Here is a 13134-nt window from a genome sequence, read left to right on the forward strand (position 1 = left end):
CCTTTGGGTGCAATTCAAAATGGTGTCTCTTGGCCAACATTTCCCCTGGTTGTCAAAGCGGCCATGTGTAAAATCTTTGGCTGAAAGGACATTTCAAGGGCACAGTGCTCCTCACAGCCGTGTAGAGGCCTGATCATCCCTCGGCTATTCCTCAGATACATGCTGGTGCCCTGACACTGAGCTGCCGGTGAAGCCTCTCCGGCAGAGCTCCTGGCTGGACTAAAGGAACAGGGTGGCAGTAGCCAGGGTGATGAAGAGGTGCCAAGGCTGATGGAAGGAAAAGAGGCAGGTGTCTAATCTGCTGTGGAGCTTTGGACAGCTTCACCTGTCTCTCCAGCCGCGGCTCTGTCATCTGTAAATGAATGGGTAGAACCAGCTCCTCTCTGAGACCTCCCAGCTCTAATTCAAAGCCTCTACTTATCCAACAGAAAGCCCGAGGTACCTCTAAGTGCTTTGTGCCTCTGCTAGCATATTTCTCTCTTACTCCTCTGTAGGATGATTTCTGTGTCTGTGTTAGGCAGTGTCATGCTGAAACCGTACTTGGGAAATTAGAGCCAGAAGCCGTCGCGACTCATTAGTTGAGTGACTTAGAGCCGAGCGCGTGGCCACTTTCAACACCTGCCTCACATAGGGCTCCACGGAGCCCTTGTGAGCATCAGCAGTGGCAGCGATGTGAGCCTGTGCTTCTAAGCTGAAGTTAGGCACCTTAGCACAGGGGACTCTCACAAAGCCAAATTGCCTGATGGCCGGGGCTCCTGGTCCTACTCACAAATACCTAGCAGGTGTGTGACCCCTGACTCCTGGCTGGTCCTGAGGGCCTGTGCTCAATCAGTGAATAAACAGAAGTATAAGCATAGGCTAAAAGCCCAGGGTGGGCAGAAGGATCTGGCTTGGAAACTTGTTCCACAAGCCCCCACCTCCATCTCCAGGATTCAAGAGATGACCTATGACCTATTAAGGAGGGCGGGGCCTCCTGTGGCTAGGCAGAGGAGCCAGGTGGGCAGGTGAAGAGGAATCATGATCCCTGGTCTCTCCAGCCCAGTGCAGCTGCCAAGACCTCTTCTAGGTGTCCCAGCTGAAAATCTGCCATCATTTGTTTGGCTTCTCAGTCTCTGCCCAGACTGATTACCATCCCACAAGTGCTTAGAGAGGACAAACAGCCTAGAATGGCAGGCTGGCTCCACCCTTGCTCTCTCTCTAGAGCTCCCAGAAAGCTGATCTGGCATTTCCCGAATCGTTCTGGTTGCTCTTTGGGGAGGTTAGTTTGCCTAAGGCAGTAGATCAAGTGCCCTGGCGCCTCTTTGTTTGCGTGCTTGCGTGTTTCCAGTTCTTCTCAAGGGACCACAGCCAGGACTGAGCTCCTCGGCCTGGCCAATAGCGGCATGGGACAGGAGGCACGTGAGCCCACCCACTCTACGTGACACCCCAGCTGCGGCTGCTCCACCCTGCGCCCCCCATTGTCCAGGCAGATGCGTTCCCTTGGGTTCCTTACCTAAGAGACACCCCTTCGTCTCTACTTCCTTCTACCCACGTAGTTTCCTGGTTTTCCCCTGCGAGGGGCGGCTCGCGGAGGCCCCTTGCCCGTGCCCGCCCTGCTCATGGGCGGTTGTCCTGAGAACACAGCCGCTTCAGGCCGTCCTGTTCTCCTCCTTCCCACCCCAAGCTGAGACCACAGAGCTGACCACCCACTTACCTCAGACACGCCGTCAGCTGTGGCTGGGCCCAAATGGGCCTGGGCAGCTAATTATAGCCGATGTTTTCCTGAGCTACCAGGGTGTCTCGGGGCTCTTCTCACCTCACCCCCGCCCTAAGAAGCCTTCCCGCAGAGTGGAGGCAAGCCCCTTCCTTCGACCCTGATCCCTACCCTCGGAGCGGCTTCAACACCTTCCTTCCCCCTGTGTGAGCGGCGGCCGTCGGCTTCGTCCTCACGCAGACCAGGGCCTGGTGATAGCCATGCTCATTGCGGAAGGAGCCCCGTTCCTACTTTCTCTTCTGCCTTTTGTCCTGCCAGGGGCGCGGCCGGGGCCTTGCACGTGCTAGGCAAGCCTTTCACCACGGATGGGCTTTTTGAGACAGTGTCTTGCTATGTAGCCCAGGCTGGCTTTAAACTTTTGATCTTTCTGCCTCTGCCAACTGACTAGCGAGATACCAGGTGTGTGTCATCCTACCTGGGCCTTCCTAGTCTTTAGGGACCCCTCAGCATCTTTAGAAGAGGGCCTCGGGGTTTCCCCCGCTTTCAGGCAGTACCAGTCCACTGCAGCCTTAGCCCTGAAGGCTGAGGCACAGTAGTCCCAGTCATAGGCTGTCAAGGGCAGTAGGGATGGGAGGGAGTCTGCATCTCAGAGCCGCTGGCCTAGAGTCCGGACCGGCTGGTTAGTTGTCTTGGACCAGGTGTCATCTTCTGCACTGTGGCTGGTCATCTACAAAATAAGAATAACAAACTAGCCTGTTACTAGTGGCTCACACCTATAACCCTAGCTACTCAGGAGGCTGAGATCTGAGGACTAAGGCTTAAAGCCAGCCCAAGTAAGAAAGTCTGTGAGGCTCTTATCTCCAATTAACCACCAAAACAACCTTCAAACAGGGTTGGGAAGGTGGCTTAGTGGTAGAGTGCTTGCCTTGCATGCAGGAAGCCCTGGGTTTGATTCCCCAGTACCACATACACAGAAAAAGCTAGAAGTGGCACTGTGGCTCAAGTGGGGACAGTGCCCAGGCCCTGAGTTCAAGGCCCAGGACTGGCAAAAACAAACAAATAAAAATTTTTAAAAACCCAAACAAACAAAAAGGCCAGAGTAGAGCTGTGGTTCATGTAGTAGAATGCTAACTGTAAACAAACAAACAAAAGAAAGCTCAATAGCACCCAGGCCCTGAGTTTAAGCTCTCGTACTAACACCAAAATAAAATAACAACAACCTACGAGGACACAGCCGGCTCATTGACACCATGGGTGCGCATTAATTGCTCTCCTGGCCCTTCCTGCCCAGCCCTGCCGTGCAGTAGAAAGGAGAGGGAGAAGGAAAGTCAGGCACTGACGGCAGCGGGGCTGGCTAGGCGAGCTGATATGGTGCAGGCTCCAGGCCCCAGCCCAGACACAGGCAGCCAGGGAGGCCAGGCTGCAGAACGGGCACCTGCGAGAGCCAGGGAGAGGCAGGCAAGCCGTGCGGCAGGGCAAGCCGTGCGGCAGGCAAGCCATGCGGGCGGCGCTGCGCTCCACCCCCTCCCACCTGCTGCCTCTGTGCTCCCATCGATGGTGATTAGCAGCAGCGGCCGTGGGTGGGAGAGGTGACCTTCTCCCCAGGGTCCTGCCTCCACTTACACGGGAGGCAGTGAGGCGGATCACGCGATCCAGGCATCTGCCTGTGTGGCCACCGGGCACACGTGGGCACGCGGTACTTCCCATCCAGGGAAAGACACCGCCCTGCCCTGGAACTGCCCTGGGAGGAGGGCCAGAGGGACGGGAGGAGGGTGGGCAAGAGTGGCCTCCGGCTCCATTTTTTCTCCTTAGCTGCTGGCCTGAACCCCTGCCCCACCCCCCAAAAAACCTCTCCCAGCAGTGTGCTTCTCCAGTCAAGCAGGGGAGGTGGTCCAGCAAAGAAGGTGTCCCCTGCTGGCTCGGGGAGGGACAGGGTGTCCCCATCACTGGGATTTCTTAGGCAGGGGATGGGGACTGGGGCTGCTTCTGCCGGAGGTCAAGAGCAGACAACCCAAGAACCAGGGAGCTGGGGGCAGGCCCCAGGGGACTTCCCATCTCCAGGGCAGGTAAGAAGAGAGCCCAAAGAAGCATCTAGAAGGAGTAAGGACAGGGGTGGGACAGAGTCCCCGGCCAGCCAAGCAGGAGAAGGGCACACAGGGGAACAGAGTACCAAGCGTGGAGCATCACAGGCCTGTGGGTGCTCAGTGAGGCTCTCCACCGAGAGTTCTAGAATTGAGTTCGGAAGGGTGAGGGACCTGCCCAGGGGTGTTCCTCCCCCAGAATAGCCTCGAATGGCCTCTCCTCTGCTCACTGGCTCTCCTCGGCCTCTGGGGCTCGCAGCTGGCCCAGGAGCCCTGAGTGGCTTTGCCAGTTCCCGGCGAGGCCGCCAGGCTGGGGAGGCCCAGGCTGCCGCGCACACCACCAGCCCGGGTCTGTGGGGGGGCTGCGGTGCCAGGAGGGGCTCACTGGGGGCCTGGGGGCAGCTCCCGCCTCCTGGCTTCCTGGAGATGCCACCATCGCCCCCACCCACGGCCCATCCACGGGCTGGCACGCAGCCTCTCTGCTGGCACGCCAACAAGGGCCACATAGCGTGGCAGGGAGTGGCGGGGAAACACTGGAAGGTTGTCATCGGCTCTGCTGGGGCCATCAGGCTCTAGTTTCTAGTTGAGGTCAGAGACGAAGGTATTCACTGTCAGTGTTCCACATGGAAGCAGTCCGAGGAGACACAGAGGGCTGGGGATGGGGACACACAGGTTCCATCAACCAGGAGAAGAGGCCCTGTGCAGCCTGGAGACCTCACCTCCTCACACACCTGGTCTCACCCCTCCCGAGACCACAGCCTCTGGCCCCAGAAGACAGAAACCTAGTGTTGGCTTCCACTGCACCGTGATTTCTCTATTTCTCTTTAGAGAGGAGTAGCCCCCAGACCTCAGAGAGGAGGCTTAAGCAGTCAGGGCGGGCTTCCTGGAGGAATCTCCCTTTCTCTGGGCGTGACTCCCTGTGGGAGTGCCTGCTGCTGACTCACTTGCCTGGCTTTGTCTTACTCGTTCTCTGACTGCACCCAGATGCCTGAGGGTCACTGGGTGTCGTAGGGGCCACAGCAGAAGGTCAGACAGCCTCCAGCATAGGACAGACGGCCCTGCAGCTCGACTCCCTGCCTGGGGTTGGCCTGGGAGTCAGAGACCAGGAGTTGGCATCGGACCCGATGCGCGCTCCGGATGTGTGCGGTTGCACTGCACGCACCTGCTCTTCCCAGCCTCGCTTCACCAACAGCTAAGGGATCCACCCGAATGCGGAGTGACAGCCCTGTGCGGCCTGCTGTCCCGCGCCCGGACGTCTCTGCACCCGCTATCCTGATGAAACCTTGCGTGACCTGTGCCCTCTTCTCTCCATCCTAGGTGCCCCTGGCCCTCCAGGACCGAGAGGACTCAAAGGCGATGTGGGTGCCAAAGGGCCCCCTGGCGGCAGAGGACCCAAAGGAGACCCTGGCAACTTAGGCCCCCCGGGACCTCAGGGTCCCCAAGGGCAGCCCGGGGAGCCTGGACCCGTGGGGGAACGCGGACCAGTCGGCCCACGAGGCTTCCCGGGCCTCAAAGGCTCAAAGGGTAGCTTTGGCGCTGGAGGACCCAGAGGACAGCCAGGCCCCAAAGGGGACGTGGGAGCTCCCGGGCCAGAGGGGCCCCCGGGGTCTCCTGGGCCCTTGGGACCTCAGGGAAAACCAGGGATTGCAGGGAAAACAGGGTCTCCAGGTCAGCGGGGGGCCATGGGGCTGAAGGGTGAACCAGGCATCCAGGGACCCCCTGGCCAGCCTGGACCCCCAGGCCCACCTGGAAGATAGAGCCCCTACCCAGAAGGGTCCCTGGCCCGGACACTGCCACACAGCAGGGGACCCGGGGGGGGGGGATGGGAACACAAAGCCTCACCGTGCACAGACACTCGTGATGCTCTGACTGTGATGCAGGGCTGACTTGCAGCTTTGGGCCCCCAGTGACTCTGCCCTAGGAGAGCAACCTCCCCTCGTGCATGCGTGCACACACGTGTGTACATGCACACGTATACACACACACACTTGTTCACAGTCACACAGTCGGCCCTCTGGCCAACGTGGCGGACTGGGCAGGAGGAGAGGGCAGAATACCCCTCCCCTGGGACTGAGCCTACTAGCGAGCTGGCTGCCTCGGGACGCAGGCCTTGGGTCTCTCTCTGAGTGCCGCACCCGCTCCATCTTTCTGGTAACTTTACACTCACGGGGGCCAGAAGCTTCCTGCCCTCCCCATCCCCTTTGAAAAGACCTAGGGCAACTTTTGTAAGGCATCAGTTCACACTGTAGGGAGGAGGTGAGCTCGGCAGCAGCCAGAGGCACAGGGCTCTCAGAGAGCTGCCTCTGTTCCTGAGGGCAGCGTGCCTCCCCCCAGGCTGGCATTTTGGGGGCCCTGGGCCTGGCACCCCTCAGAAGCCCAATGGATTTCCCCCCCCCACCATGTCCCCAAATCCTTTGCCTAATGTTGCCCCTGCATCTCAGAAGCAGCTGGGAAGGAGTCCAAGCGGGAGTTCCATCTGCATGAGGAAGAGACTGTAAGGTTCTGGAGCATTCTGCCTAGGTGCTCCCTAGCACGCAGGAAGGCTGCAGATGTGGAAACAGGAGGCTAAGGCGGGGATGAAGAGTTTCTGTGCACAGCTGAGCTGTGCTCCACTGAGGCAGAGGTGCCCTGTTCCCAGCCGCGCACCTCGTGGGGGCCGGGGAGGAACGGGCTGAAGGAGGACATCAGCTGACACCAGGTGGCTCTCGCCTCCCATACCCAGAGGTCCTCCTGTCCCTAGTGACCCTGCCCCACTGCACCCAGAATGGCTAGAGTGCTCTCCACCCAAGCAGTAAGAGTCCAGACATCCAGGAGAGGCTCCTGTGGCATTGCCCTGCACCCTGCACGCACCTCCGGCCCCACTGCCAGGGAGGAGTTCCCGTCTGAGCTGTCTGCTCCCAGCTGCCCTCGGCCTGCTCCAAGTCTTCACGTCACATCCTCGGCGACCTACATGTGCAACTGGCTTGCACGAGCCCCTGCCCACAACATGTAACGCCCTGTCCACGTACGACCATATCACGTCACATAATAATACCGACCCAGTAAAAAGCTGTTTCTAGGAGAGGGGCGTCTTCCTGTCTTTTCTGCCTGATTTGCCATTAGGATTCAGATTGGCGTTGACTTTTGAAGGGCACCCGTCCCGAGTGTCCCATGGTGGCATTTGTCCCTAAGCCTAGGGCCCTTCAATCTAGAAGCGCTGAGGTCAGCCAAGACTTCCCAGTGGTTTGCAGTAAGCCGCAGGAGCTTCCGAAGCAAGGACTGTCTGAGGGCAGGACCACACGGGACCGGGCTTCGTCTCTCAGACAAAGAGATGGAACAGACCTGGCCAGGCATGCCCCGGGGGCGCTGGCCCCACAACAATCTCAGGAACAGGATGTCGGTCGAGTCCCCCAGAAATCGCCAGGATCTGTTGTTCTAAGAATATTATGAAGGTCTTCTGCTGGTAAAACCCGGCCCAGGGCAAGCCCTGAGCACTGGCTTGCTTGTTCTATTTCAGGGTAGAGTGAAAGAGGTGCTGAACGGGGTCACCACAGAAAGGCCTTGCCACTTCCCCACCCATCTGTGCGGCCTGAGGTCCCCTGAGGTTCTGAGAGGGTGGGGTGCTGATTTAGCTGCTGTGGAGACCGCAGGGGGGAGCAAGGTCTAAAGCTCACCTGGTCACCTCTCCTGGGGAGAGGAGATGCGGTGAAAGCTAGCTGTACACCTACAGCTGCGCACAAAACAGGCCAAGTCTAGGAGGATGGAGACTGCGCACGCAAGGCTAGCAGGTAAGGCTCAGGTGTTGACAAGGACCACAGGTAAGACCCACCAGTAGAGTCAGCTCAGTTTGAGGCCACAAGGAAACTTGCAGGGAACTTGGGGTGAGGGACCAGGCCCTGAATGCAGAAAAGGGCTGAGTGTAAAGACCACGGGATAACCTGGAGTCACATTGCAGCAAAGACACATTCTAAGGGAAGAGCTTGGGGACAAAATGAGAGAAACGGTCACATGGGTCAAACAACAACAAAAAACTCAATCAAGCCAGGCACTGGTGGCTCACGCCTATAATCCTGGCCACTCGGGAGGCTGAGATCTGAAGATCCTGGTTTGAAGCCAGACTGAGAAGGAAAGTCCCTGAGATCTTAACTCCAATTAACCACCTAAAAACCAGAAGTGGAGCTATGGCTCAAGTGGTAGAGCACTAACCTGAGCATAAAAGCTCAGGGACAGCGCGCAGGCCCTTAGTTTAAGCTCCACAACTGACACAAAACAAAGCACCTCAATAGATTGGAGAACCGGCTGTTCTCTCATTTCTCCGGCTCTCAGTGACTCCCGTGTTCTCTCCCTTGACCCACATCATCTGGTTCATCAACAGAAGACGGACACTGACCCCCACGGGACCTGGCTTTTAAGCTCCTAACTTTGTTCCTTGGCAAGAAATCCCATTGTGAATCACCAAGACAGGAAGGGACCCTGCTACAACAAGCTGTAACCACAGAAAGAAAGAAAGAGAAAGAGAGAAGGGGGAGGGGGAGGGAGGAACGGAAGGAGGGGGAGAGGGAGAGGAAGTATAGACAGCAATACAATGAGAGAAACATCAGCATGAGTGATCGGGGCAAGCAGTCAGTGAAACCTGGCGGGCACTGTGGAAATAGAATTATGTCAACAGCAATGGAACAATCATAATCGCAAACACCTCCAATAGGATACCATCCTTAATACTTCACAAATAGAAACTCCTATTTGAAGGATTGACCCTTACCCTATTAATAGTCCCAGGTGCATACAGACACCAGGCAAAATCCCAGGGACTCGAGGACATACCTGATGTGCGGGCAGGGCAATCCACCTACACATTCCATCGTGGGCCAACCGAAAAGCCCCCAACTCCCTAGACCTAATGGCTTTCCATTCACCTCTGCTTCCTGGCTCAGACCTCATCAAACCCAGCTCCTGTACACAGGCTCCAAGCCCCCGGGAAACCTGGGCTCCTGGCCACTTTATCTCAATAAACAGTCCTAGCCCGTGGAAGATCGCATCCAGCCTGTTTCCTTCCTTTCTCCTCCATTTTCCTAACACTATTCTTCCCTACAACTTTCACTGTAGCAACTACCATCCTCACTACTGATGGGGAAGTGAGTGCTGGAGAGATTCATTGACTTCCCATATTTGCAGACATAGGTTGTTAGCCATAACTCAGCCCTGGACAAGTTGCTTAACTGCTCCATGCTCGTTTTCTTCCACGAGGTTGCTGAGAAGATGCTCTGGCCTGTTGGCCAGAGTCTCGGTCTGCTCAGACTGCCATCATAAAACACCACAAACCACGTGGCCTGAGCAGGAGACATTTAGTTACCACAGTTCTGAAGGCGCAGAAGTCCAACACCCGGGGACAGTTTCTCCTGGTGTGCGGATGGCCACCTTCTCAGCATGCTCTTACGGGGTGGCAGGCGGGGACTGGTCCTCTTCTAAGGCCACACAGCTCCATCAAGCTAGGGCCTCACCCACCACCCTTAATGACCTCAAACTCGGAGCCAGGAAAACTCAGATGGAGGGCTTCACCATGGACAGAAGTCACTCCACAGCTCTCCATAATGGCCAGCCCTCCGGAGACACCACCATTGTAATGGTGGTATCACCTAGCAGCTAAGCTCCAATCGACCTGGACACTTGTGTTCTGACAGGTAAGCGGTGGCCAGGGCACAAGCCCCTCCTGTTCCGAAATGACTCCCTGCGCCGTGAGAGGCCGGCGCGACGACATAGAGTGATCTGACTCCGCTCCTTTCCCTTTGTTTCTCTCCACCCTAGTCCCTCCGTCCAGACCATCACAGAACCCTCAGAGCACGTGCGTATTTTTAAATACTGCTGAGATCCCAGAGTGCTCATGGGGCTTAGGAGTAGGCAATGAGTACCATACAGCCTGAAGCAAAGCCTTGGAATCACCATGTTCCAAGATCTTGCGAGATGGAGCTGTCCATCCTCGGAGTGAAGGCTGTGTGGGCTTCAGAATGGAGTCCTTCAGGGGACACAGACCTGGATAGGCCATGCTTCTGTCCTGACTGGCCTTGCTTCCTGTGGAACCCTATACCCAGCACTGGCCTCTTGGATCTTGAGATTCTTCTTCAGAAAACAAAGGGAATGGAATTGGTCTTGATCCCTCTGGGCCTGGTGTGCTGTCCCTCTGTCCCGTCATTCCAACAAAGCACTCCTGCTCTGCTTGGTTACTTTCCTGGAACTTGCCAGGGCCAAGGCAATAAAGTCTAAACCCAAACTGAGAAGGGAGAGCTGGTGGAATTTCAGCCACCTGATTACAAGCACAGACTTCACCACTAGAGTGGCTTTATTCCGCAACAGATTTTGCAAAGTCCTAAAGTCATTGTTGGGCCACCTAAGGAGAGCAAGGGGCTTCCTGGAAGCTATAGAACTGGACCGCAGCCTTGGAGTTCCTCTCAAAACCCCAGGGCGGCCTTCTCAATCACCTGGCAACCTCATTCTCTCTCCTGCAGGGCAGGACTGCTCTGGGCAAACTTTCTGCCCTTCCTGCAGCTCCTTTCACAGGGCCAGAGCTGAGCTGGCAGCTTCTACTTCACCAGCCCTGGATACACCTGTCAAAACAGAGCCACAGGAGAAAGAATTGGAAGCTGAAAGACATGGTTTGACCACACTGAACTTTCCATCAGGGATGGGCTGCTAAAGGCTAGCCATTCCCAAAGCCCCACCCCAGGGGTGGCTGAGCAGACTTTGTGGGATTGCGTGAACTGTAGAGATGTGGGTCATTCCTTTTTTCTTTGCCTCTACCTGCCCAGTCCTTCTCTTTTTTTTGTTATGGGGGTTTGAGCATGAGCCACACCCAGCCCTTTGTTTTCTTTTGCACACTTCAAAGTGTAAGGCTTGTGGTGAAGTGGTAGGAGGTCTGTGCAGTGCTTCCCAGCAAGGACCACTGTTGGGGTGCAACTAGCCAGAAGCCCATACAATTCAGACAGGACCTGCTCATGCAGAGTCGCAGAATGGATTGTGCTGGGAGGAAAAGGGAGAGGAATATGCATTTTACCCAAGCTCCTCCAGGGAATTCTGATGCCCCTTAAATATGAGGACCACAGATATAGAAGACAAAGAAGGAAATAGGTTGGTTTTTTTAGTTTATATCCTCACAAGCTAAGTTAAAAAAAACTAGCTAAGTGCTGATGGCTCACACCTGTAATACTAACTACTCAGGAGGCTGAGATCTAAGGATCATGGTTCAAAGCCAACCTGGGCAGGAAAGTCCATGAGACGCTTATCTCTAATTAACCATCTGAAAACCAGAAGTGGAGCTGTGGCTCATGGTAGTAGAGTACTAGCCTTGAGCAAAAAAGTTCAAGGATAGAGCCCAGGTAATGAGTTCGAGCCCCATGACTGACAAAAAAAATTAAAAATTGATCATCAGAATAAAATCTGCTTGGGGTAGGGGTCTGGTCAGTGGCAAAGTGCTTGCCTAGCAACACATTTCCCTGAGCTGGATCCCAAGCACCTTCCCCCACAACCAAAATACAACAAAATTAAAATCTGTTCACTAAGAGATCCACTTAAGTAAATTATATAAATAAATAAACAAACAATAATTGTGTATTACACATTGGGAGATACTATTGGACAAAATTTATAAATGGAATTTATATAGAGAGCTCTCTTATAACTCAGTCATAAGAAGATGCACAAACTCACAAAAAATCAGTGACACACATAAACAGGCACTTCATAGGAAAATGTGTTAGCATGAGAAAAGACAGCCAATACCATCAGTGATCTAGGAAATGCAAACTAAAACTACTGCACCCACACTGAAATAGCTAAAATGAGTAGAAACATCTCAGCATGGCAACTATTGGCAAGGACGTGAGCAACTGAAACTCTCATGTACTCCTAATCGGATTGTAAGATTATACAACAACTTTGAAATAGGTGCAAACAAAAGTTAAACCTACACCTCCCATTTAGTTCTGCTATTCCAGGGCTTAGGAAATTTATTCAAGAGAAATAAAAACATAGAGCTGGGCGCCGGTGGCTCACACCTGTCATCCTAGCTACTCAGAAGGCTGAGATCTGAGGATCGTGGTTCAAAACCAGCCTGGGCAGGAAAGTCCATGAGTCTCTTATCTCCAATAAACCACCAGAAAACCAGAAGTGCACAGTGGTTCAACTGGTAGAGCCCTAGCCTTGAGCTGAAGAGCTGAGGGACAGCATTCAGGCCCAGAGTTCAAGCCCCATGATCGACAAAAGAAAAAAAGAAAAAGAAGGGGCTGGGAAGGTGGCTCAGTGGTAGAGCGCTTGCCTTGCATGCCTGAGGCCCTGGGTTCCATTCCCTAGCACCACATAAACAATAAGAAAAAAGCTGGAAGTGATGCTAGCCTTGAGCTGAATTGCTGAGGGACAGCGCCCAGGCCCAGAGTTCAGGCCCCACGACCAGACCCCCCCAAAAAAAGAAAAAAGAAAAAGAAAAACATATGTCCAAAAAAAACTTATTAAAAACTTGCATACATATCTAAATACTAGTGCAAAAAATATTTGCAGAAGATTTAGTCTTTTTTTTTTTTTTTTTGGTCTGTCATAGGGCCTGAACTCGGGGCCTGGGTGCTGTCCCTCAGCTCTTCAGCTCAAGCTCAAGTGGTCTGCCTCTTGAGCCACAGCACCACTTCAGCTTTTTCTGCTTATGTAGTGCTGAGGAATTGAACCCAGGGCCTCATGCATGCAAGGCAAGCACTCTACCACTGAGCCACCTTCCCAGCCCAAGATTTAGTCTTACAAGGCTAAACTAAACATAAGTCAAATGTCATCTTGAAGTGAATGGATAAACCAGCTGTAATATATCCATACACGGAATAACATTTAGCCCTAAAAAAGAAACAAATACTAATAAGCACAAACATATGAATAAATCTCAAAATAGAAAAAAAAAATTCGCTGACTGAAAGAAGCCACACAAAAGCAATTCCACGGTGAGTAACTCCATGAATGGAATTCAGGCAAAATGAACCTAGGCAGGTAGAAATAAGATTAGTGTGTACCTGGTACAGAAGTGGGGATCAATCAACTGCAAAGAGCCCCAAAGTGTAGGAAATATTCTACATCATCATTTGGGGTGGGATTACTAATGTAGTTATACATTGGTCAAGATTCACCAAATTATATGCTTAAATGTGTTGCATTTCAATGTGTTTAAGTTGTACAACATAAAACTGATTAAAAAACAAGTAGGATACAATATTTTACTTGCTGGAATGATGAAGATTGAAAATGTCAAACATTACTGGGGATTTGCTGGTGGGGTGGGAGTTGGAAGAACCTCTTTGGAAAATGGTTTGGCTTCTTATAAATGTAAACACACACCTACGTACGACTCAGCAG

At 53.8% G+C, this 13134-nt stretch overlaps 1 protein-coding gene across 1 annotated transcript in view; it reads left to right on the forward strand.

Annotated features, from left to right (window-relative positions):
* The window catches only part of Scara3 (scavenger receptor class A member 3), a 29062-nt gene extending 22227 nt beyond the window's left edge, over positions 1-6835 (forward strand). The window contains exon 6 of the mRNA XM_070016733.1: positions 5092-6835. Within this exon, the coding sequence (XP_069872834.1) occupies positions 5092-5531 (440 nt within the window). The 3' untranslated portion in view covers positions 5532-6835. The remainder of the gene's footprint in view (positions 1-5091) is intronic.
* The last annotated feature ends 6299 nt before the right edge of the window (positions 6836-13134 follow it).

This window comes from Dipodomys merriami, unplaced genomic scaffold (assembly GCF_024711535.1).
Source record: "Dipodomys merriami isolate MVZ:Mamm:240054 unplaced genomic scaffold, mDipMer1.0.p SCAF_12, whole genome shotgun sequence".
Taxonomy (NCBI): domain Eukaryota; kingdom Metazoa; phylum Chordata; class Mammalia; order Rodentia; family Heteromyidae; genus Dipodomys; species Dipodomys merriami.